We start from the raw sequence: 27113 nt of genomic DNA, 5'->3' as shown, positions 1-27113 counted from the left end.
GTTCTTTTTGCAGGCCACACCAGCATCACATGAAGGTTCCCAGGCTCGGGGTCCAATTGGAGCTTTATCTGCTGGCCTGCAATGCAAGCACAGCAACGCCAGATCCGAGTGGCGTCTGCGACCTACATCACAGCTCACAGCAATGCTGGATCCTTAACCCACTGAGCGAGGCCAGGGATCGAACCCGCAACCTCATCGTTCCTAGTCGGATTTTTTTCCACTGCGCCGTGTTGGGAACTCCAGATAACACTTTTCGATAAGCTATTATTTCTGCCTCTTTATTATTTGGGTCAAAGAATTTTTGAATTTCATTCCAATTCTTTTCACTTTGTGTGTCCAGAAAAAATCATACCAAAAAGACTCAACCAATATATTCTTTCCATATCACAAATTCTCTAAGTTTTTTTTTTTTGTGAGAAGAATGAAAGTACTTTTATTTATTGTTGGGTTATGGTCAAGTACTTACAAATGACATTTTTTTTATTAAATATGCAATTTCTGGTCTCCCTGATGGCGGTACTTAAAATGTCATGCTTCCAGTGGCATTGCATCTAAAATAAGAAATTTTGGAGAGGTCCTGTTGTGGCTCAGCAGTAATGAACTAGACTAGTATCCATGAGCACGAGGATTCAATCCTTGGCCTTGCTCAGTGGGTTAAGGATCCAGCGTTGCCGTGAGCTGCGGCATATGTAGGTTGCAGATGAGGCTCAGAACTGGTGTTGCTGTGGCTGTGGTGTAGGCCGGCAGCTGCAGTTCTGATTCAACCCCTAACCTGGGAACTCCCCTATGCCGCAGGTGTGGCCCTAAAAAAAAGAAAAGAAAAAAACAGGAATTTTGTTAGCCCTATGTTTTGGATGAAGAAAGAGATGTGGTCAGTTAATGGTTTTGTTCCATGTTTCTTGCAAACAACAATGAAAAGGGAAAAAAAAATATTTCCACACTATTTTCTTAAATGAATTCAAGCAACATTCATTATTCTTGGTTGTGCAAAAGGTGTGAAATTGTGCCCACGGAGGTGTTGCTTTGCTCCACCTCAGGCGGCCCAGCCCTTTGAGTTGGCAGTGCTGGCCTGGGGGCAGTGGCCATCCCTGCACGTGTGTTAAGTTCCAGGGGCTTCTGGGGCTTGGACAGTAGCTCATGCTAAACATTATTGCTTTCCCACCAGGTTCTAGGTACAGAAGATGAGTGTTCCAATACAAAGGATGAGTGGATCATTTGCAGCTGTGACACTAGAAGCCAGGTCTTAAGACTGTGCAGTTCTTCCTCACATTTCCTGCCATGAACAATTCCTCGCACTTGGATTTGCCTCTCTGTGTTCTTCACACATGCAGGACCTGCCCACCTCTTTAACATGCCCTGCAACTCTGCTTTTGACAGATCTCTTATCTCCCCAGGCCCAAGTTTCCTGTTCAGCAAATGAGGGAAATAGTCTTTAATGTCCTCCAACCTCTTCCTCCCTTTCTAGAACATTCCATACTTTACAAGAAGGACTGGGTTAAGAATCACTGCCTTTAAAGAAGCTCTAAGCTTTCGGGGGTTTTTTGTTTGGTTTTTTTTTCCCATTTCTTGGGCCACACCTGCAGCATATGGAGGTTCCCAGGCTAGGGGTCGAATTGGAGCTGTAGCCACTTGCCTACGCCAGAGCCACAGCAATGAGGGATCCGAGCCGGGTCTGCAGCCTACACAACAGCTCATGGCAACGCCGGAACCCTAACCACTGAGCAAGGCCAGGAATGGAACCCGCAACCTCATGGTTCCTAGTCGGATTTGTTAACCACTGAGCTACGACGGGAACTCCAAGGAGCTCTGAGATTTCTATCATCTGATGGCGAAGGTAGGACAGCCAGTCATTTACTGTCTCAACTTTTTGAGACCTTTCTTTAAACATTCACCTACCACATGATCCAGCCATTCTTCTCTAGCTACTTACTCAAGAGAAATAAAACAGGTCCGTACAAAGACTTGTACATGAAGCTTTATTCACCCTCACCCTGAACTGGAACTAACCCAACACTCATTAACAGATGAATGAATAAACAAAAGGTCATATATCCATACAGCGGATTACCATTGAGCAATTAATAGGAACAAACTGATACATGAAATAACATAAATGAATCTCGCTATGCTGAATGGAAAGAGCCAGACACCAGACCACATACTGTATGTTCTGATTACATAAAATTCTGGAGAATGCACACTCATCCATGACAGTGACACAAGGCAGGGCACTGCAGAAGGGTACAAGGGATCTCTTGGTGGAGGGGAATGTTCTGTATCCTGATTGTGATGGTAATTTCACAGGTCAACGCAACTGTCGACACTCGTCTAATGGTGCACGTTAAATGAATACAACTTACATAAATTTTTTTTTTTTTTTTTTTTTGCTCTTTAGGGCTGCTCCTGCGGCACATGGAGGTTCCCAGGCTAGGGGTCCAATTGGAGCTATAGCTGCTGGCCTCTACCTCAGCCACGGCAATGCAGGATCCAAGCCGCATCTGCAACCTACACCACAGCTCATGGCAGCACTGAATCCTTAACCCACTGAGTGAAGCCAGGGATCGAAACCACAACCTCATGGTTCTTAGTCGGATTTGTTTCCGACGTGCCACGATGGGAACTCCCAACTTACGTAAGTTGATTCTCAAAGTTACTCGGCAAACTGTTTTTGGGAAGCTTTTGACTCTCACATCTCAGGCTTGAGGAAAAGACATAATGGGCAGCAGGTAAGTTTTGTGGGGCCATGATATCCAAAAAGGGCTGATAAAACGAAAGTGTTCTTCAACATGCTGGAAAGCCCCTTAGTTTCTGGGCAACAGATGTGGATTTGTAGGAAAAGAGTTTATCTTCTAGTTTCAGGTAAATGCCAGAACCGTGTTCCGCCGTGGGGACTAAGCAAGGTGCCGGGGTCCTGAGAGCCAGGCGGCTCCAAACAGATACATATGTGGTGGCGGCAGCTTCCTGACTTCTCAGCAGGTCAGACTCCCTGCTACTGATTTCTTCCTTCACTCTGTCTGAAGTGGAAGGTGTCTGCTCAGCAGTAGATTCCACTCTACTTTTTTTTTTTTTCTTTTTTTTGGCCTTTTAGGGCCGCGCCCAAAGTATATGGAGGTTCCCAGGCTAGGGGTCCAATCAGAGCTATTGCTACCGGCCTACACCATGGCCACAGCCACAGCAATGCCAGATCCGAGCCACGTCTGCGACCTACACCACAGCTCACGGCAACGCTGGATCCTTAACCCACTCCGAGGCCAGGGATCGAACCCACAACCTCATGGTTCCCAGTTGGATTCGTTTCCGCTGCGCCATGACAGGAAGTCCTATGCTACTTTTTGAAAATCTGTTCAGAAACGAGAAAGCTGTAGGGCACATTCTTCCTCTGTAGGCCACATGGAGCCACCGATTTTAGCGGCCCCATTTATCACAGGACGTAAGATTTGGAAGGACCTCAGAGGTTTTCCTGTCCAGCTTCCCAAAGGAGGAAGCTGAGGCGCAGAGGAGGTAAGTGACCCACCCTAGATGATGCAGCCCAAGCGGGACTAAAAATCGCTGCTCCCTGGGAGCCTCTCTGCTGTGTTACCCTCGCTCATCCCTTGTTGAAAAAGTGCAGCCCAGTATCTCTACTCAGACCCTAAATTCAAGCTTCATTTGCCTGCTGCCTTCCCCCCCCACCCCCAGTGAAAGCTATAAAATGGTTGGATTCTAGCTGAGAGAAAAGCAGCAAATTTTCAGTCCTGGCTTGAAGAGACGTAAGCGTCAAACCTCAGCATGGGAATGAATGCAAGGCATTTATGATTATTGCAGAACTTGGCAGCAATTACAAAAGCCTGTTCCATGGTGGAAATGACCATGTCCTATTCTTATTTGCATTTGCAAAAATAGAATAAAATGACTTCTTGGGTAGAAGCATTCATTCTGTGTGACTAGGAAATGCTTCTTGGTCATTACCGCTCCTTCGACTCTTCATATATTTTTCCCATGATGGTTCCTGAAGTCGCAGTTATTTTATACAGAGAGAACATTCATCACAGTGGATTCTTGATTGAAGTTGAATCAGATTCTTGCAGTAAAGCAGCCCCTGCCAGGGAGTAAATCAGGCTTTTCTGGAAGCCTCATGAACACAGTCTAACATGGCTTTCATTTCCAAACGGATGGCAGGCTCAGGAATCAGCAGTGTCCCCAGCCTCCTCCACTTGCACCTGGCCCCTGGGTGCCTGGGCAGGAGTGGTGTTTCACAGGACCGAGATGTCCCCTCGGGGGTCGTGATGCTCCTTCCCAGGATTTTCTGGATTGTGCCTGCCATGCTGGTGCTGGGTCCGGTGGACGAAGATGACAGTTGTGTAACTTCGCAGTGGCCTTGGCTCTTTGGGTTGACGTCTGTGCTCATAATGTGTTTTGTTCTTCACAGATGCCCCAGAAGATCACTTGTAGAGTCTGGGAGAATGACTAAGACAGTAACTTGAGGGAGACTGCAGATTGTCACCTGCGTTACAGTAGCAACATCAGCGGTCCCTACTTTTGGGAGGGGGGCTCCCTGCCCACCAAGTGACAGCACTCCCAGGAGGTGTGGGCAGTGGTGGGGCCCAGCCTGCCCCAACAATGTTGTTTTCTGGGCCACTTTGTCCTGTCCCGAGGGCCAGGCTGTGCTGCGGCTGCAGCATCTGGGCGTCCATGAGGGCATATGGTCTGTGTGCAGGGTGTTCTGCCGAGTGGTTAAATTACTTGTTGAGTAAGTGGGTAAGAAAAGTCCTGACCCTACATGTGGGCTAATCAGATCAGTAGAGTAGTGGCCTAAGAAATCACTGAAAACAGGGAACTGAAACTTTCCCTAGAAACTCCCCTCGTGACCAGAATAGATTATATCATGGAGAACTGATATAGGTCCTTGAAACAAACAAACATATGCTCCCCGCCTCCTCTAATCCTTTGAATTAATTTAAATAATTAATTGTCTTTTCTAGGGCCACACCCGCGGCATATGGAGGTTTTCAGGCTGGGGGTTGAATCAGAGAGCTACAGCTGCCAGCCTGCACCACAGCCACAGCATTGCAAGATCTGAGCCATGTCTGCGACCTACACCACAGCTCACGGCAACGCCGGATCCTTAACCCACTGAGCAAGGCCAGGGATCGAACCCTCAACCTCATGGTTCCTAGTCGGATTTGTTACCACTGAGCCACAACGGGAACTTATAATCCTTTGAAGTTAAATCATTCCGAATGTCATTGAGGCCAGAGGTGTTGGGGGCACCTGAACTGGATAATTAATTTTCTCCCCCATTGTCTACTGATTTATTAATTGTAAGTGTAGTCTTTTTTTTTTCCTGAAAGTGCTCTCTCCGGAGTCACCAGTAACCTCCACCTCATCCCCTCTGGGAGCGTTTCTGAGTCCTTGTCTCGCTGCTTGCTCCTTGGGGGACCTTCTGGCAGTCCTTCTACTTCACAGGAAAGAAAAACCAACTCAAACTGTGGCAAACAGTATGTTTCTTGTATGGTTTCTTTAATGATTTTCTCTTCTCCACTTCTTTTTTCTTGCTGGCATTCATCAGATATTAGATTAGCTGAATGAATCCTCTGTTCTATTTCCTTAGCTCTTTATTCATCTCTAAGAATTCCTTGCCTCTCTTTTAAGCCTTGTGTTGCATTTATAATGTCAGCTATCGTCGTTTTTCTCAGTGTCATCCTTTGTTCTTAGATTATTCATTTTTATTGCAACACATTTTTGTTTCCTGGATGCAGTATTTTGCCTTAGTCTCTCCCCCCCCCCACCCCTTTTTAAACTTTTTAGGGCTGTACCAGCCTACGCCACAGCCACAACAATGCAGGATCCGAGCTGCATCTGCGACCTACACCACAGCTCACAGCAACACTACATCCTTAATCCACTGAGCGAGGCCAGGATGGAACCCGCATCCTCGTGGATACTAGCTAGTTAGGTTTGTTACAGCTGAGCCACACCGGGAACTCTGCCTTATATTTCTGACAAAATTATTTTAAATTATTTTCTCCTCCTTCCTGAATTGTTTTCTGAGTTACCTTGTTTTGATTTCTGTCCATTGTGTGGAGACTTCCTGAAGAGGTGATCATTCTGTTCATATTCTACACGGAGAGCTTGGGAGCTCAAGGGGCCGGGGAGGGTGGAGCTGTTGACTGACAGCTTTGGGGGAGGTTGATCGGGTGCGAGGTGAGCTTTGCCAGTTGATAAACCTCCATCCCGCCTCAAATATCACCATATAATAAGTCTTTTCTCTGGGGCGATTTAGTTTCTCCAGAAAGGGATCTTCCAGAATCCTCTGGGCAGGGTGAGCTTGGCGGAGGCGGGGAAGGAAGGGTTATGGATGCCAGGCTGAGGGCGTCTCAGAGTGGGGTGGGAGAGGGCGGCCAGGGGCCTCATGGTTCCAAAGGTGGACTGAACGGCGATCCCGCAAAGTGCCCTGCATTAGCTCTGCCCTCCCCCAGAACCCCTCTGAGACCAGATCTTCTCTGGCCACTTTACCCAGCCAATGACGCTGGGGACTCTTGCTGCAGGAAAGGCAGGCCTGGGAACAAGGGGCCCTTGCTCCCCTCTGAGACTTGGCAGCCCTCCCCTTTGCCCCGCGTACACCGCAACCCGCAGGACCCGGCGCTCCTCAACGCCTCCCTGCCGTCTCAGGTCAGCATCCTCCACGCGCTTAAGCCCTTTACCTCCCACGCATCTTTCACTGACGTTTCTTGTCTATAATTTTCTTCCCTTTTGTTATTCCTTTACTGTCACGTTAAGGCTTTAGGAGGGAGTATCCATAAATGCATGTTTCAAGCCATCATATTTCACTGGATGTTGGCATTCTTTATAATTTGGGATTTTATTTTGGTTCTTTAGGACTAAACTCCCACAGAAAGTCAGAAAATAGAAACTCTTTTTCAGCTGCACCCAGTTCTTTCTACAAAGAGTGAACACGAAGGTAAGGTTTTTTTGGTTGTGAATTTAAAATGTGGCCTAATATTCATTTTCTGTCCCGTGTGAGTGAAATTGTGTTCTACTGGAGGAGGAAATGTATATGGTTATTGCTGCCTTTTCAGATGATCTGGAGCATCTTATTCTACTCAGATATCCTTGCTTCTAGATTATTCCAACTTCTGAAGTTCTTTGTGGAGGATTTTGGTATCCTACCTGTTGCAACAATCTTTACATTTCATGAGAAAATTTCTAAAGATTTATCCCATCTACTTCCCCAGAGGAAACCTAAAATACTAAAACACCTAGAGACAGAGTTTAAAAAGTACACACAGCCAATTAAAAGAAACTGTGTAGACCAGAAGTCTGAGATGAGTTGGTTTTTCCACTGCAGCACTAAATTTGGCTCCGATTTTCTGCCAACTAATGGAAAAAAGTGAAATGCTAGATTATATGGTTCTCATTGTTTTGTAGCACAAGCATGTAAATTATTTTACAAAGAAAAAAGGTTTTAGCCACTCAATTCTAAAAGCAATTTCTAGAATTCTAATAAAAGAACTTTACATTAGATTTTTTATAGAAAATCTTTTTATCAGAAATGTAATACTTATTCAGAAAAACAAATGTACAGCTTATCGAATTATTATGAAGTGAGCCCCCATCTCACCACCGCCCTGTCAAAAACTAAGAAGCTCTCTTATGCGTCTTCCTAGTCACGAAGCTCTCCTCTCCCCAAGACGTGACCATTATCATGACTTTTTGAGCCAATCATCTTTTTCTTTTAGTTTTACCACCTAAATAATATCCTGTAATTCAGTTTTGCCTGTTTTAAGAGCTTTTGAGTGCAATCAATTAGGTATTTTTGCTTTTTGCTCAACTTTGTGAGATTTGTCCAAACTGTTTTGTGTAGCTGTATTCACTTGTATTGTACTCCACATTCTAGGAATATACCACAATTCGTCCATGCATCAGTTGATGGACCCTTGGCTTAGTTATTTGGTTGTTCACTGTTGTAAGAATGCTGCTCATAAGCATTTTTGCCTGTGTCTTCTGATTCAAGGACACACATTTCGATTGGGTCACAGGGTGACCATCTTTTCCTCATGTCTCTCCACACCATCGTCCCTCTGTTGGTGTCTATATCCAAACTGCCCCACTTCATAAACATGCTAGTGGCATTGGAATAGGGCCCACCCTAATGACCTTATTTTAACCTGTTCTATAAAGTCCCTATCTCTAAAAAACGGGAAGTTCTATTGTGGTGCAGCAGAAACAAATCCGACTAGCATCCACGAGGATGCAGGTTCGATCCCTGGCCTTGCTGTGCGCTGTGGTGCAGCAACTGGAACACCTGAACATTTATTTACTCAAAGAAGATCCTAGAGGCTTGGGCCTTTAAGCATGAAAGAGTTCAGTTTGGCCTAAAACCTTTACGGGTTATTTTTGCCAAGTGGACTACCTCCGCCACAGACGCACAGTGTGTTTTGTATAATGTAAGATTATATCACAAAATGCCATGCTGGCTACTTTCTTTCCCTCATGTTTCTATTTTCCCAAGACAATATTATTCATTTATTGTTCTAGCTTAATATGTATATTTATACACCATGGCATATCTGCAAGATAAAATAATTCAGAATAGAGCTTCTTTAAATCTTTGAGTTTTAGGAGTAACTATATATGATTGACCCCTGCTAGACTGGGTTTTCTTTCCCTTGGAAAACGGTTACACACAACTCTAAGGGTCCTGTGTAGTCTGCCACCCTATCATCTTTGAGTAAACAAAACTTCTGCTGGTGGAGGGAGTTCAGTGCCCTTGAGGATAAGTAACTTTTTAATTGTTCTTGGTAGGAAACTATTCTGACAGAATTGACCAGTAGGTTTAATTGCTTAGGGCTTTTCCTTAAAAACCATTATCATACTCACAGACTTGCAATGACTTGATAAAAGGGCTTTTAAAGTATTATTTCAATATGAAAGGGCTCTAGATGACCAAGAAGATAGACTAGACATTTACTCAGGGTTGAAATGACTGGAACTGGCTGCAGTCACAGGGACTTTTCTAGCTCTGGACACACATGAGTATAGATTCAGTTACTGAGGCTGAGTACGAGAGCAGCCCAGCGTCTGTCACTTTGAAACATGACTGGAAGTAAGTAGGGCATAGGGTAAGGGAATCTGCTAGGCTCTAGTAAAGCTAGTCTTTTTTGGCTGTCCCTGTGGCATGCATATGCCTAAGTTCCCAGGGCCAGGGATGGAACCTGCTGAGCCACCAGGGAACGCTAAGCTAGTCCTATATTTAAATATAAAGATAATCATCTCCCCCTATTTAGAGGATCACAAATTGACTACTAACATGAAAAGCACTTAAGAAAAAACCTCCCAATTTTGGAAGTCAACATGTTAAAATCATTTTTTTACAAAGAGTAGTCAGGAAGAGGCAGAAGGACAGGAAAGTCTTCTCAATCCTGTTTGTCATTTTAAGATGCACAACTTGCTATGCTCCTTCTCACTAGAAATGAAGTGACATTATATACCACCAATGCTATTTTCAATAAACAAAATGAGCTTAACTCAATAAATATCTTTTATTAAAGAAAAAAAGGAATATTGTTAAGCACCAAAACTGTATGTTGTTACATTGCATGTACAAGAAGAGAAAGGTGATTGCAATACTTGGTGTACAAGTACTTAACTCTGAAGTCATGGGTGTAAAAAACATGAAATACAAAGCAATACAATAATTACAATGCAGAAAAGTTGCACTAAAGAGCAAAAGGCAACCGTCAAAACAATTATTGAAGAATTCATAGTATTGCTCTAAATGCCTGCTTAGTTTTTTTCTTTGTACTTTTAATACTTTAGGATAACCGAGCATATTTAAATATTGTAAATCTGCAAGAGCTGCCATTTACAATACACTTCGCATACTGTCCTTTTAGTGTGATGGTGTTTAAGCCATCCTGAAAAGCCAAGCACAATGTGCTAGTGTTTTGCTTCTACCATTATAATATTGCACAAAGCTAGTAAATGGTGAATTGGTTTGCCATTAAAATTTTCATTTTACCAGAAAGGCTAAAAAACATGTCAGTTTCATTGGCCCTAATGAGCTTTATATTCATGCAAAAGGATCTGGAACCTTTGATTTTCCATCAACTATATATTATGGTTTCACACTTGGTAAGACATACAGTACAGTAAGAAATTCAATGAAACAGTAGGGATTCTGCCCAAGTCGAAGAAGTCAAAAAGTCACTGCATGGGTTGTACTATCTCCCTACCCCTCTTGGTTCATAAATGAAAGGAAAATGTCATCTTGTGATTGTGGAGAATTTTTGAAACCAATATAATTAGTACTGGGGAAAGCCTGAATAACTTGTTGCACTCTTTGCTAATAAACCATAGAACATGCAAGTTTTTTTAAAAAACGAACTTTCTTGTTAAAATTGAACTCTATAACCAACACCCATACCTTTTGTATACATCTAAACATCACTTTCCACAGACTTTCCTTAACTCACCAATTGGAGCCTCTCTTAGTCATACCTGACCCCTCAAATCCCCAAACTTTCCTCTAACCCTCAAAACAAATGACTGCTTTTGATATTCAGTGTGCGATAACACTGGTAAAATATTTAATATGTAAACCTCAGAGGTGTTTTCTGTACATGCACCTTATACTGGCATAATAAGTATGTCTGGAGAAGGGGAGAGACATTTATGAATTGGAATTCAATTAAAAGTCTTCAAATGTGGAGTTCCCGTCGTGGCGCAGCAGGAATGAATCTGACTAGGAACCGTCAGGTTGCTGGTTCGATCCCTGGCCTTGCTCAGCAGGTTAAGGATCCGGCATTGCTGTGAGCTGTGGTGTAGGTCGCAGACGAGGCTCGGATCTCGCATGGCTGTGGCTGTGACATAGGCTGGGGGCTACAGCTTCAATTAGACCGCTAGCCTGGGAACCTCCATGTGTCACAGGTTCAGCCCTAAAAAGACCAAAAAAAAAGTCTTTAAATGCCAAGCTGTACGTTTACTGTAGGTAAAACAGAAAATTTTAGAATGAACATGTCTTTGCAAGAATTTAATGGGCAAACATTTAAAACATAGACACACACACAGAATCCAGACTCCCTCTGGCCTTTAAAAATCCGTTGCTTACATAGATGACAGCTTAGGCAGCAATATAAACTCATTTTGTAGGAAATACTTTTAAATTAGATTATATTTATAGGATAAAAAATATCATTGCTTCATTTTACAAATCAATTAAGCAGAGACTCTTTTTTCATGTGCTTCAAATAGCACTTTGCAGCAAAGTTCAGAAATAACTACTGAATTGTTTAGTAGCACTAAAAGAATGCAACACGCTCCGAGAGTAAGGTGCTTCTACTGTCTTCTTACCTCTTCATCTGATATCACCTTGTGGTCAATCCTCTAACACTAAGCACAAATGTGCTTCTAAGCTAAGCAATAAAGGGGAAATATAATCTGTTTAAAATGCACATTTATTATTTAAATTCAGGGCAAGAATTAAGTAAGACTTGTTCACGTTTCTGCTTTCACTACTAAATGGATGCATATTAACAATGCACCTGCCACGGTTTTTAAATGCTTTACAGCTGTTCAAAACGACTTTTTATAAATCATCTGGCAAAGTATATGAAATTTCAACTCCCTGATAAAGCCTTAACTCTAAGGTCCCGTTAGCACTTTACAGGTTGGTATCTGATGTTAAGTACATAATTATTAAAGGTTAAAAAAATAAGCTTGTATTCAGTGAAAGCAAACACTATCCTTATACATGCATGCAATGAACACAATTTAAAAATGGAGTCTTAGGGAATGCATAAAATTAAATTGTATTAATTACACACCGCTCCCATTCCAGAGAGGGTGCTGCCCATTCATTTTTGTTCCACTGAGTTTTAGTTCTTAGTGTCTGCTACGGCCAATTTTAATACATTTTATGACATAAAGAGGCCACACCTACGTTAACCATTACGTTAGCAAATATTGCTACACGGTTTAGCTTCGTAGAAACAAGTTTTTTTTTCCTTCTTCATTACACAGAATTGAAAATTTGCTATGGGTTCATGTAATGAGAAAGGTCTCATATTTCTACTGTGGAAATACTATACCTGATCAACTGTCATAGCTGTGTCTAAGAGTCCACTTAAAAAATGCATTTTACAGACTATGTCGGTTCAACAATGAACAACTAAGGAGTGATTGTTTTTATGCTGCTCAAACTCAATGAACCTATTAAGTCAGCAATTCTCATCTTTAAAAAATCCTCTTTAGCCAGGTATTTCCTCATGCTGCTATACTACAGTACCATTAGGATTTTAAATCACTGGGAATACCTTTTCTATATATGCCATATTGGTTACATACACATTTTAGTTGTATTAGAAGAAATATTTAAAATTGACATTCCAATGAGCTGTAACATTAATCTCCAAACATCCAAATCATCATCTACTTGTTTCCCTATTTTAAGTATACTGCAGTTGAGACCAGATTGGTAAATTAAATTCTAAATTGATAAGCAGGCAGCTGTTTGTGGGTTCTTGATATGGAAATAATACATGAAGAGAAATTTAACTATCAAATATTTAAAACCATATAAATAGCACAGGCAAGTTTGGAGCTGGAACATGATCATATATAAGTACCATCACAACTAAATATATACAAATTTTATACTAAGGACAAAGATACTCATTTTATGAGGGGCAGGGGGAAAAAAGGAGATCATGCTTATTTAACTTTCGTTGGGTTCTCAGAATGCTTTTTCATGAATATGAGGATTTAACTGGACACATAGACTGTAGTTATCTGAAATTTTAATATTTGTGAGAACTTTAAAGGTTCACGACCTATAGTTACATGTAATTTTCTGGAAGGAGGAACATGACTCTGGAGGAAGGGAAGTAGATGTGTTGGAGAAAGCTGTTTAGCAGCGCATGAGCACAGGCGGCTGCTAACGAGTCTCTGTCTTCAAGTGTGAGATAACCTTCCTGGAGTGCCGCAGGGGGGGTTTTTACAGCGGTGGGTGCACTCCTAAAGGATTCAGAGGGGTCTGAACACCCTGCATTATTTGCTAGAGACTTACTACAACATGGCTCAGGACAACAGATGATAGGACCTTTTTATAAATGAGCATTGTCTTAATGAAATCCCTGCTGTAACACTAAGTGGGTAGCAATTCCCCCTTGACACACTAAAGTCTCAGTGCTTCTGCTGTTACTGACACTAGACCTCCAGTATTCTAATGTCAATGAATGAAAGAAAACCAAAAACTATGTTATGAACAAAAATGCAACGGCATAAAACTTACACATGATTATTTAAGGTTTGCAAATTTGCTTTAAAAATTTTCTCAAATATATAATCAAGTCAAATGAGTCATTCTTTAGGTTAAAAGGCATGTTTCAATGCTCTGCTGAACATTTTAAAAAAACATCTACAACCTCTCCTTCCACTGTAATCAGGGAATAAAGATTAACTTTATATTAGATCTGTATTTCTAATATTCCCAGACAAGGTATGAGAATGATGCTAGAATAAAACCAACATATTGTGAAAATGCTCACAGTCATCAATAAACATTACCAACATTTAAGCAGATTTTGTTTTATATAACCTGTTTCCAGAAAATTTTCTTTAATTATTTTAAAGGAAGTAACATTTTCAGGTGACAAAAGTGTGAGCATTTTTTTTTTTTTTCTTCACAATACCAGTTCTGATACACTGGAGGCCTTGTATTCCAGGACTGCTTGCTTTCTGGCTCCAGGCCAGAGAATTGCGCCATAAGAAATAAAGTCCTTTTTGGTACTTCAGCCCTTAACTCCATTTCCATAAAGGTTAAGGCCTGTCTTATACAGAATTACACTCTACAGAGTGCTGTAAACTGGGTCCATCATATCTACCTTCATTCAAACCCACAACAGTCCTCTTGAGAATTCCTAACGGCTCCATTCAGATGAATGCAATTCTTCAGGACTCTCTTATAGCAAAATCGGCACCTAGAGCTACATACATATGGTTAACAATTTAGTGACAATAACAAAGGCTCTCTCCCAAAATTCAACTCAAAGCATGTGAAGATAGTGAAATGCCAGCCAAAGAGGCTTTTCTGCCTCCTGTCTACTTTCTGCATATTTCACTATGGAGCATACAAATAAAATTTTAAATGATGCATGTTAAAAACACTTAAGATCTGCATCCCTATTACTGAATCCTGATTTTTGATTCTCAATAGGAAAGTCATGTTGAGTTATAGTAATCAAGCAACAGTTCAAACAAAAAGACTAAAAATAATTTGAATATTATCAAATTACAAAGTATTGCTTCTCATAAACAAAGCCACACATAAAATTCAAACTATTAAAAATTCACAATTATGAAGAGCTATTTAAAAGCATGGAAATTTTTACTCTGAAACCTTACAAACCGTTAAGTGTGTGGTCTTCTAAAAATATGCCATGTTAAATGTATCACGTCGTGGTAAACACATTTATAGGTGTATCTCCATGATTATGTATCTTTTCAGATGTTGTTGAATATCTTTATGAAAATTCCTTTGAAGATGAATAATGCGGGAATTATCAGTGCATTTCCCTCTGATTTCTTCCACTTCCTGTTCTACAGCTACCACAATTAACTTCTTTTTCAGAGTGTCACAATACTTATTTAAGCTGATAAGGAAGAAGCTCTGTATTTTGAGCAGATGACTATTGAGAGCACTGAACGATGGATTTCAAAGCAGTCCCGATACAGCTCACAGTAGCTTTGTCAACCCAGTGTTCTTCCAATTCATAGCAACCCCTAGCTTTACTGGCCACTACGAGGATATAAATGGCTGGACAGGTGGGAAAGGTGCTTTAAAAACAGCAATCTTCAGAAGGCCTTTTCTTCACTGCAGTCAGGAACACTGAACATCTAAAACTCATCTTAACCACCATCTATTGGAATGACTCAGAAAAGTGCTAAACTTTCCAATTGTGCTTCCTTTATCAAAACACCACTGAGCCAGTGCACTTTGGGTCTAATGGAATCCAACTGTGGAACCAAATGTTTAAATTTTGTTTTCCTAAAGAATAAGAGCAGACGTTCAACTGTAGGTATTTTTCCTTTCTCTTGAGTCACCTGTTTACAAACAAAGTAGTACAGTGTATTAAAAAATGGCCTATTAAAGACAGTATGTATATGTATATTAATATTACATATGTTACCTCATACCTTTTTCCAATATCCACTTTGAACACTGATGATTTTTTTCTTTTAAATATACAAGTGATGTAAGGAGACACTTTTTTTTTGGTCTTTTGTCCTTTTAGGGCTGCACCTCGGCATATGGAGGCTTCCAGGCTAGGGATCAAATTGGAGCTACAGCTGCCAGCCTAAACCAGAGCCACAGCAATGAGGGATCCAAGCCGCATCTGTGACCTACACCACAGCTCACGGCAACAGCGGATCCTTAACCCACTGAGCAAGGCCACGGATCAAACCTGCAACCTCATGGTTCCTAGTCAGATTGATTAACCACTGAGCCATGATGGGAACTCCCAAGAGTATGCTCTTAAAAACTTAAAAATAGACAAGATAAAGACAGATATTTATTAAGTACTTAACTATATGTCAGATACTATGCCAGATACAAAGAAAGCTATCCCTACAGAAGACCCCTCTAGGGGGTTCTTATTAAGATTAGGTTTGGAAAAAAAGCTCACGAAAAATTTCCAGGCTGATTCAGAGACATGAAGTGTGTGTTTGTGACCCATCGACAGAGCTTTTTTTTTTGTTTGTTTGTTTGTCTTTTTGTCTTTTCTAGGGCCGCTCCTGCGGCATATGGAAGTTCCTAGGCTAGGGGTCAAATCAGAGCTGTGGCTGCCAGCCTCCACCAGAGCCACAGCAACTTGGGATCTAAGCTGTGTCTGCGACCTACACCACAGTCCATGGCAACGCCGGATCCCACTGAGCGAGGTCAGGGATCGAACCCGCAACCTTGTGGTTCCTAGCCGGATTCGGATTCGTTACTCCTGCGCCACGCCACGCCACGCCACGCCACGCCGGCACTCCCGAGACACTTTTTTTTTAAAAGGATATGTTTAAATTCTTAAAGTAATAAAAATGAAAACAAAATAATTTGGACACGGATTCTGATCACTGTGAAGAGGTCATATGTCATGATTACCATAGTTACACTGTTATGTAATAACAGGCAAGTTGTTGAGACCAAATCCTAAAGAGTTCTTATCACAAGGATAATTTTTTTCTTTTCTCTTTTTAAGATGGACCTGAAACTACTGTGGTGGTAATCATTTCACAATATATCTAAATCAAACCATTATGCCTTAAACTTATACAGTGGTATATGACAATTATTTCTCAATAAAGCTGGGAGAAAGTTTACAAAACATTCACTTTTCTTCTTTTGCTCTTAACATTTTATGTCAAAACTATACACTAAGAAGAATAATCTAAAATCCTTGCCTCATAAACTCCCAGTATAATAAGAGCTATCAAATGATCATCTTTAAAATATACTAGAGAGTGAGTTTTCATGATACTGAGATTTAGATAACAGAGTCAGTACTGGTCTTTAAATGAATGCTTCTACCAAGACTTAAAAACTCAACAGAGTTGTGTTTGAGATGCATGCACTGACCAGAGCACAGAATATATACATAAAAGACCTACTTGTCAGATGAAAGCTAACAAGCACATGAATGAAGTACTAACTTAATTTTTGCATTATCTAACACTGCAGCTACATAGTGCCTTTGAGCACTTAAAATGTGTCAACAGATTTTACTTTGATTTAAATCTAAAATTTTGTATAAAGCATTTTTTCATTAAGTACAACTTTGTTATGATAGCACAATTCAATTTAACCACTGAAAACTCAGCATCCAAATTAAGATGGAATGACTGGTAAGTGTAAAACACACTCTGGATTTTGAAAACTTAGTACCTCTAAAAATGTAAGCTACATTGTGGAACTGGATATTGATAAGATACTCTTGGTTACACCATGTAAAATAAAATATTACTAAAATCAATTCCACCTATCACTTTTTAACTTTTTTAATGTGAATGTTAGAAGCCTGTGGCTCACATTATATTTATATTGGATACCATCATTATAGTTGCTTCATAAGTTTAAAAGGGACCCAACAGGAAACAAATCAGAAACAATAATAGGTCTATAAAACTATAAAGACGTCCTTACATTTAGAAATCCCCTTCAAGAACACTATTACCTATGGCTACATCTGAGGTGAGTTTTTAGAGGAGGATGAAGCTGAACTCATCTAAGACCTTCACTTTTCATTTCATGAAGTTTTAAGAAATTAGTTTTTCAAAAATAAGTATGTAGTTACATTAATGGTTTTAAATCTATAAGAAACCAATCAATAGCAGGAAATACAAATTATAGCTACCTGTAGAAAAGTCTCTAAAAGTTTAGAGCCTTTAAAAATGATTTCCTAAGACCACTCAAGGCAATGATATATTAATAGCTCTTTATCAATGACTGCTCGTTCAGTGGAGATTACAACTAGTTTATGGTTTGCTTCTGGTGTAGGATACATTTAGTCTTTTAAAAGTGCCATTTTCTGGCAGTATTTCATTGTTCCTCTCAATATTATACTATATAGATCACCCATAAACAATGAGACAAAAAGGAGAAGGTTTTAGGCAATTTTCTAAGTGGTATTCATTGTGGACATATTTTTAACACCTGATATAAAGCTAAATTAGCAGCCGAAAGCTAAAAACCATCCCAGCCACTTGAATATATGAAATGCTGTTGAAATGTCTATTTGTAGGGTAGGATTTGGTAGGATGGGCGAAGACAGACAGGGGTGGGCTGGCCTAAGCTGCTGCTTGTGGGCCACATACCCTGGCTATGCCACTGCAGGTACTATAACAAAATGAAAACGTGTTTATGCGAAGGTCCAGTTATGGGATTACCTAATCGCTGCCAACATGTTAGTTTTGGCATATAGGGTTTAGCAGCTTACTGAGAAGCTTTACGCTGAAGGGGACAAGGCAATATGGAGCAAGCACTGTGAAGTGGAGACCATCTATAATTATCCAGTGTGGAAAAGAGTCCTGGTCAAGCATACCTAAGTCTCACTGATATCATTTCATATATATCATGTGTCACTCACACTCCTCTACAAGCACAGAGTACATATGTACAAGCACAAATGGTCTGAAATTATTTTGGGACCCCCAAATGCTACATGACTGATAATTAAGGCCTCTACAAATAATGCTTCCATATGCTGCAGGTATGGCCCTAAAAAGAAAAAAAAATTTTTTTCACCTTTTTTCTTAAGCTACTGATTGGTGCAAATGCTGGGGGGTGGGGCTGGGTTGGAAGTATGGAGCCACAACATTTTCCTGAAGAACCCATGCCCAAAAGGATAAAATTGCTTTTACTAATATTTTGATGTATCCCAAAATAGTATCTTTCAACATTTAATCAGTATTTTATAAGGCTAATGACACAGTTTATGGGTTTTGTTTTGTTCTGTTCATGGTAAGTCTGCAAAATCCAGATGTATGCCTGCAATATACATCAGTTCTACTCTGTCAGGATCTTTGGGAGTCAAGGCCATGAACCTGAATTTTTAATAAGCTCCTCAGGTAATTCTTTTTTTTTTTTTTTTTCCCTCAGGTAATTCTTAAGATGGTGTGCATTTGAGAATCACTTTGCTATGTTTATTATCCTTTACCTACTCCCCTGTTTAATGAAGCCCACAGAAACATGTTCTATTAAGAGAGCATAATGATTAACATATTTGCATCTTTATACTCAATAAGCTATGTACAAGATTTTATATATTTATGTTAGCTGCAACTTTATCTAGACAATGCAGTACTTATGATATGCCCTATGATATGACTTATGATAAGGTTTAGTGATAATTCTTAGTTTTTAAGGCTTAGAAAGCTAAATAATCAGACGTTTTCAATCCTTTGTGGGAAGCTAACAAACCATCAAAATCCATTATGCCTAACAGTTTGCAATCAAAACTCCTAAGTTAGAAAAAGTCTTTTCTGTTTACTAAAGCTACAATAAGACTGTCACTGTACTAGAATAAAAGGCTATCCTCTTTACTTGGGATATAGCTTGTACTAAATAAATTTTTAATGAGCAGAAATATAAAAAACACCGCATTTACATAGGAACATCTTTGAAAGTACTTTTTTGTTACGTTTCCAGTAACTACAAAGTAAAACCTGCAGTTTACAATTTATGATTCATGCTATAACTGAGCTGTATAATAAATAATGAACCTCAGATTCAATGAAATATAACAGACCTCATCAACCAATATGAAAGCTGTATTACTGAATGCTACTAAAGAAAGTAAGATCATTTACTTGTTAGTTTTCCCAGTCTGTGCAAGGCAGCGCCTCCTCTTCATCCTCTGACTCAGGGGATGCTTCCTTGATTCTTCTAAGAGCTTCATGGATGCTCCGTGTTAGAGGGTCTGTGTCGGGCAGAAGTGTGAAGGATTCTCTCAAGACTTCCTTCTGTACCTTCTTCAATTTTACCCCCTTCCTTATTTGCGCCAAGATATTATTACTATCATCTTCATCAGGAAAAGGAGGCAGAGTTCGCTGTTCAACTTTTCTCAGATGAAAACTACCACGCTTCAAGGAAGCTAGCACCTCATCCATGGGTGAACTCACTTTAGAAAATGAAAGAGAACAATTGCTGTTAGGATCGCCCTTAGAGTTAAGCTATATAACCTCCAGACTATGATACCTAAGGATGCTGAAAACACCACTGACAAAAGGGACCGTGAAGCATGGACAGAACATTGCCGGAACACAGGGGATATTAAATATGCTTGTTTTTAAGAAAAATCTAAATACTCAAATTCCACCTCAAGCATTACTGGTATTCCTATTGTTCTCCATGTAGAGAACTGAGCAGGCTGGGGGCTGAGGGGTGATCTTCAGTAATGTCATATGGGTGAGACTTCCAAAGCTTTTATAATGCAGAAGTCCAGTCTAAATTCAAACAGTGATGAGACTGCACACTGAATTTAAAAAAATTAAATTCCAGCAGTTCCTGCCATGGCTCAGCAGTTAACGAACCCAACTAGCATCTATCAGGACGCAGATTTGATCCCTGGCCTCACTCAGTGGGTTAATGATCCAGAGTTGCCGTGAGCTGTGGTGTACATCGCAGACGTCGCTCAGATCCTGCATTGCTGTGGCTCTGGTGGAGGCTGGCAGCCACAGCTATGACTGGACCCCTAGCCTGGGAACCTCCATATGCTTCAGGTGCGGCCCTAAAAAAAGACCAAAAGACAAAAAAATTAAAAATTAAATTCCAGTTCATTACGTTGATGAACTTTTTTTTCCTCTTTAGTTGTTTTACATATGAAATTTTACTTGGGTTATGGTACGAAATATTTTACAGGATGGTCTCAAGATTAATATGTAGTATGCAAATAAAATGTTCTCTTCATGAAACCTAATGCTCCTTAATAGCCAGAATTATTTGCTGTTTAAAAAATAGTTTTATTAAGGCATATCTGACCTGCAATAAACTACATATTACTCTCATTCTTCTTTGCTTCTTTATACCAAGAGTATGCCAAAATCCTCAATAAATATGTGGCCAAATGCTACATGGGTCTACCAATGTTATCCTGATCAGATGTCCTGCCTTTTCTGATGTAAACAGCTTTCTTGCATTTCTGAGATTTAAAATCAGATTCTAACACAAAAGGAGCCAACTAATTTTTATTGCCAAGTAGATTAGGTCAGAAGATATAATTTTAAAAACATGCCTAAGAGCTCAAGAAGGTACACATTTCTGTGTCTGTACACATTTGCTAACGTGGATTGGTGGGAATTCTGTCATGCTAAGACCTTTGAAAACCTGTCTGCTATCAAATAATTCCAAAAATAAAGTGTTTAAAAAGCTTTGTAATGTCCTAAGAAATAAAGAGTCCTTTGATTCTATGCCTCATTCAGTCAACAGCTGAACACAGAACTATCCCTTTTTTAACTTACCTCTTCTCCTCTGCAAACCTTCAGCCGTCTTTTTGAGCTTCTTCCTGGCGCTGACCAGCTGGCTGCTGTCAAAGAGGTGTGCTGAGGGGGCACTAGCAGACTTCGGAATCCTCTTCTCATTGCCCCCTACTCTGGGCAGACCTTTCTCCAGTGTCTCTGGGGTGCTGTCCTTACCAACAGGCAGAGGTGGTGGCGGTGGGGGAGGTGGGGGTGGAGGCGGTGGGGGAGGTGTTGGAGGAAGAGGTGGTGGCAGTGGATCTACACTAACAGAACCTGATTTAAGGTCAATATTATTTAAAAGAGGAAGCGATACAGTGGGAGGCAGTTCAGAGGTAACACCACTGAGAGGTAATAAAGTGGCTTCAAGTTGTGCTAATGAATTATCTTCAAGTTGTGTGAGGCTCTGAGCTTCTGTTGTCTGTGACGACCGGAGCTTGCCTTTTCCTTCCTCCACTTCCTCGCTTTTCTCTACCTGTGGAGCTCCTGGCAGAGAGTGGCACTGGTCTTCACAGGACACGGGACTGGCTGCACTTCTTCTTCTTGCATGAGCAAGTCGCAATCTCGTTGATTTAAGTATGACTTGGCCTGGGTACCTCTAAAAAATCCAAAATTAAATTTAGCTGGTTAGGTTATATTAAAATAGGCTTTTTGACTTTTCAGATAAAATATAGAGAACCTAAATACAAAAATGTAAGACCTTTCAAATAATCATCATCAAACCTTTGCCCCCTCTTATTCAATTAAGAAGTTAACTGTTCAGAATTACACGAAAAAAAAATTTTAGTGAACAAAATTACTCATTTAAATACAAAAACAGCAATGTAAAATACAAAACAAATCAAACACCTGCTATTAGTATGCAGAAAGCTTAAAAAACTATTCTTAGTTTCTTAATACACTTCCAAGTGCTTGCTGATAAAAACACTAACACTAATATTCTTTTTAAAGGGGTTACGTGGCATTTTAAAAAGCTCTGAAAACAATATATGCATCTTATGATAAAAGAGGAGAAAGAATAAAATTTGTTGGAAATAAATAAAATTTGTTGATACACAGAACTCTCATTCTTTTCTATGGTAAAACGTAGCATAATGCATTTTCTAGCACAACATTTCTTAATATAAGGCTTATCCTTGTTTAAGGACCCCATGCCCACCCACCCGCATGCTTGAAATGGATAGTTATATCCATTATAACTAATGTTATAATAAACTCAAAAGAATCTAGGCTTCCTAGTGGTCCTGACCTATAGCTCTGAGGTTCAGAGCTAAGCTAGGATTCAATTAAAAAGGACTGTCATGACTGTAACTGTTTTCTAAATAACAAAAAGAAAACTGAGTTTTCCTCGTACAAATAAATCTAACAATTGGAATATATATGTAACTGTTTAAAAAGAAATTGGATTGCAATGATCTTTATACAACTACAGATGTGATAAATTCACTGAATAAAAAAATAGAAAAAAAAGCAATGAAAAATATTACACTGATCATATTTTCATTACCTGTTTAAAGGTTCGAAGTCTATCCAGTGTTTTCTGTCTTTCTTGGCTAACCCAGGCACTTTTTCTTTCTTCTTCTTCATGTAACTTTTCTCTTTTCTGGTTTAAAAAAAAAAAATAGTAACTCCATTATGTGTCCTATTAATTTTATCATTAATAGTAAAAAGAAAAGTTTTCCCAATATTATAAAATGGATCACTCCAAACAATGATGCATTAGCAGTGTTTTATGGCATGAAACATTAGCAGTTTTTTAACAGAAATGATATTGCTGTTTGACTTTTTGCATCTACTCCCAACTAAAGGCTGTTTATAAAGTAAAATATTTTCTCTAAACTAAAAAATGTTTCATCTTTGGGGGTTTTAGCTTAAACAATTTTATTTTGGTAGCACCCACTGCATGTGGAAATTCCCAGACCAGGGATGGAACCCAAGCCGCAGCAGTGCCAATGCCAGATTCTTAACTCACTGCACCACTACAGAACTCCCATGGCTTAGTCTGCAATACTTGCAGCTGCCACAAGCCGTTAACTCAAATAGTTGACATTAAAATAAAAAAATAACTACTTGGTCACTAATTTATATATGGGGGAGTTCCTGTTGTGGCTCAGTGGCAATGAACTAGACTAGCAACCATGAGGATGCGAGTTCAATCCCTGGACTCTCTCAGTGGGTTAAAGGGATACAGTGTTGCTGTGAGCTATGGTGTAGGCTGCAGATGTGGCTCGGATCTGGCGATGCTGTGGCTTAAGCCAGTAGCTCTGATTTGACTCCTAGCCTGGGAACTTCCATATGCTGTGGGTGTGGCCCTAAAAAAGCAAAAAAAAAAAAAAAAGAACAAAAAAGTAAAAAAAAATTATATATGGGTTAAGCCTGGTGGTATTCTATTACGGAATCTATTCCTCTTGCCACAAATTTAAGTGTCTTAATACCTCATATCATTTTTTTCCCACCCATTTCCCAGTCTCAAACCTCTTTCATTTTGTATTCCCAAGCTGGATTAATAGTCCTACCACCCACTCAATGCTGGCCAAGTTTAAATTCCTCTTTCCAAAGGAAAGAAAGTGGTTCTCAGCGTTCTTGGTGTCTCAGTGGGTTAAGGGTCCATTGTTATTACTGCAGTGGCTTGGGTTGCTGCTATGGCTTGGGTTCGATCCCTGGCCTTGGAACTTCCACATGCCGCGGCCAAAAAATAAAACATAAATAAAAAAAAAAAAAAGAAAGAAAAAAAGTAGTTCTTAGCAGGGGGATAAAGAATAGGAGTTGTGTTTTTGACAACCATACTACTGAAGATGACTAATATGTAGCTGCCAATTAGGGAATGTATTGAAGAGCAGCAAAATGCCAAGCAGCTGCCCAAAGGGATGTAATTATGGATCGGTTATGTCTTGGTGAGGTGGACTGGAAACTTTCTATGTTTATCAGCCCCTTGGACACATGGTCAGGGTGGGACAAGGGAGGACGAAGATGAACATTCTTGCAACTCTTCTTACGTCAGGTCAAGAAGATAGATCTCTTCCCGTTAGAGATTTCTCACTGGGAAGGTCTATGAATTTGCAAAGGCAAAACAGATACAAAGTCAGGCATCTCAGTAACAGCCCCAGATTGCTATATAATCCTAAAGGTTTCCAGGTGGGAAATTAAGACATGACCTGAGCTCTTCATTTAAACAACATCAAGGTCCCGTGGAGATCCCTCATTTAGAGAGGAAAGCTCAGAATGGCTCAAAGACACAGTGAGGCAGGAACTTATCCCAACTTCTCATCCCTACTCTATACTCAGTTCCATTCACACAGCTGGAATGTGCAGCTCTCCAAGCTGAGCCAACAGAAGGAAAGGAAAAAAGTCTTATATGTACATCTGGTAAAACCCCCTGGAATTCTGAGTGAGCTTTCAGCTTCACACTGGATGGGATACATACCATGATACTCAGGGAACAAAGGAGCTTCCTAAGGCTTGTAGAGTAGCACTCACTGAGATGAAGAGATTTTTCTATACTTAAGAGTACATTATTGGAGTTCTCACTGCAGCTCAGTGGAAACAAACCTGACTAGTATCCAGAAGATGCGGGCCTCGCTCAGTGGGTCAAAGATGTGGCACTGCCATGAACTGTGGTGTAGGTCACAGACACAGCTCAGATCCTGTGTTGCTGTGGCGTAGGCCGGCAACTATAACTCCGATTTGACCCCTAGCCTGGGAACTTCCATATGCTGCGAGTGCAGCCCTAAAAAACAAAAAAATAAAGAGTACGTTATCTAATGGATATAGTACTTGAGAAATAAAACAGTAATCTAAGAGATACTCAGCGTTTTCAAACAGTGAATCTGCATCTCTAAACATATTATATAAATAGTCAAATATGAAGTTCAGGAATAAAAGTGATTAGTCATATTGCTGGTCTGTCAGTTGGTATATCCACAGTTAGACCTTACTATGATCTAAAAGATGCCAAGTGGAAAGAGAAAAAAGTTTCAGACTTGAAGCATGAACTGATTAGCTTGTATGGGCTTTTCACAGAGCATACTATTGTATTTAACAGCATAATAGCAAGAAACACACAGGCCTGGGTTGAATATCAGTTCCCCCCACACACCCTCCTTTGCTATCTGGGAGAGAGTCATTTAATGAAGATCATTTACCTTTGGGGGTAAAGGTACTTACTGGTGACACATGGTGTTTTGAGTTTCTAACATTCTGCTTATTGCCTGGTTGCTGGTTGCATGTGTATGTTTTTTTTTTTTTTTTTTTTTTTTGTCTTTTGTCGTTGTTGCTATCTCTTGGGCCGCTTCTGTGGCATATGGAGGTTCCCAGGCTAGGGGTTGAATCGGAGCTGTAGCCACTGGCCTACGCCAGAACCACAGCAACGTGGGATCCGAGCCGCGTCTGCAACCTTCACCACAGCTCACGGCAACGCCGGATCGTTAACCCACTGAGCAAGGGCAGGGACCGAACCCGCGACCTCATGGTTCCTAGTCGGATTCGTTAACCACTGCGCCACGACGGGAACTCCTGCATGTGTATGTTTATCTTGTGAAAATTAAACACTTATGAGTTGTATTCTTTTCTATAAGTGTGTGTGTGTGGTTTAAAACTAGATTTGAAAAACAATAATTTGGAGTTCCTGTCATGGCTCAGTGGTTAATGAATCCGACTAGGAAAGATGAGGTTGTGGGTTCAATCCCTGGCCTCACTCAGTGGGTTAAGCATCCAGTGTTGCCGTGAGCTGTGGTGCAGGTCGCAGACATGGCTCGGATTCTGCGTTGCTGTGGCTGTGGTGTACGCTGGTGGCTACAGCTCCAATTAGACCCCTAGCCTGGGAACCTCCATGTGCCGCGGGTGCAGCCCTAGAAAAGACCAAAAAAAGAAAAGAAAAAGAAAAAAAACAATGATTTATTTTTATCAAAGCCAACGTTCATTTTCTTCTAGCTTTGCATGTTAAAGAATAGATAATGGATTCATTCTTCCTACATGAAGTATTTCACCCAAGCTAGTATTACGCAAAATTATATGGCAGATGACATTATCTTTGAGATTCCCTCAAGTGTCAATTTCCTCAATTTTTGGCCATGCCTGAAGCATGTGGAAGTTTCCAAGCCAAGGACTGAAACCAAGCCACGGCAGTGACCACGCCAGATCCTCAACCCACTGTGCTACAGGGAACTTCCTTCATGCCTCTTATTTTAATGTTTGATTTAAAGACATAAGATTCTTACTTACAGCTTATGGGTAGTTTACTGTGCCACTTAAAAAAGAAAAATTTTAAATATAGAGTGATATGGTCATGTCAGTATTTGTGCTACTAATGAAATATAAATTACTGGTGTGGACTAATCTAAGACATGTGTCTGAAAAAGTTACTATAAGGGTAATATATTGCAGGCATGATGAGATAAAGCAACAGAGGGTGTAGATGGGTTTAAATGCACTTTTTAAAAAAAGTGAACAAATGATCTCACCAAACTGTAACTAAAGGGGAACTTTCTCAACTTGATAAAGGACAACTACAAAAACCCTACAGAGCTAACATCATACTTAATCACAACAAATTAAAAAGCTTCCTACGAAGACCAGGAAAAGACAAAGAAGTTTCCTTTCACCACTCCTTTTTAGCACCATACTGGAAGTCCTAGCTAATGGAATAAGAAGAACAAATAAGAGGTATTCAGATTGCTACAAAAGAACTAAGCTGCCTTTATTTGTATATGACATGACTGTCTTTCGAAAATATGAAAGAAGCACCAAAAAAACTACTAGCACTAATAAGCAATTTAAAGCAAGGCGGCAGGATACAAGCTGACACATAAGTCAACTGCCTCCTAATATAACAGCATTGAAACACAGGAACTTGAAATTAAAACCTTTTACATTACCACCCCCTCAAAAAAAAAGAAGACAGATAATTCTACAACTCTAATACAATGTATACAAGATCTATAAGGCAAACTATAACTCTTATAAAAGAAAGAACTAAGTGAAGCAATAGTCTTTCTTTGTTCACATATGAGAAGGCTCAACAGGTATCAATTATTCCCAACTTGTCTACAGATTCAATGCAATCATAAGCAAAATCTCAGCTATTTATTTTTTTTGTCTTTTTAGGGCAGCACTCGTGGCATATGGAAGTTTGTAGG

The 27113-nt window shown here is 40.1% G+C and overlaps 1 protein-coding gene and 1 long non-coding RNA gene across 4 annotated transcripts in view; one reads left to right on the top strand and one right to left on the bottom strand.

The window, feature by feature from the left end:
* LOC110259408 lies at window positions 5082-11112 on the top strand. The gene is made up of 2 exons (XR_002341755.1): window positions 5082-5477; window positions 6859-11112. It is a non-coding gene; the product is annotated as an uncharacterized LOC110259408 (long non-coding RNA).
* The window catches only part of JMY (junction mediating and regulatory protein, p53 cofactor), a 76951-nt gene continuing 59340 nt past the window's right edge, over window positions 9503-27113 (bottom strand). For 2 of the 3 annotated variants that reach the window (XM_021084484.1, XM_021084482.1), the window contains 4 exons: window positions 22487-22582; window positions 20983-21577; window positions 19333-19643; window positions 9503-15081 (listed from right to left, as the gene is read on the bottom strand). In XM_021084484.1, coding sequence (XP_020940143.1) covers window positions 19336-19643; window positions 20983-21577; window positions 22487-22582 — 999 coding nt within the window. In that variant the 3' untranslated portion in view covers window positions 9503-15081; window positions 19333-19335. Of the gene's footprint in view, window positions 15082-18545; window positions 19644-20982; window positions 21578-22486; window positions 22583-27113 lie in introns of those variants that run through there. The other variant, XM_021084483.1, reaches the window with a different exon arrangement.

The sequence above is a fragment of the Sus scrofa genome, chromosome 2 (assembly GCF_000003025.6).
Source record: "Sus scrofa isolate TJ Tabasco breed Duroc chromosome 2, Sscrofa11.1, whole genome shotgun sequence".
Taxonomy (NCBI): domain Eukaryota; kingdom Metazoa; phylum Chordata; class Mammalia; order Artiodactyla; family Suidae; genus Sus; species Sus scrofa.
This window is presented reverse-complemented; position numbering and strand designations above follow the sequence as displayed.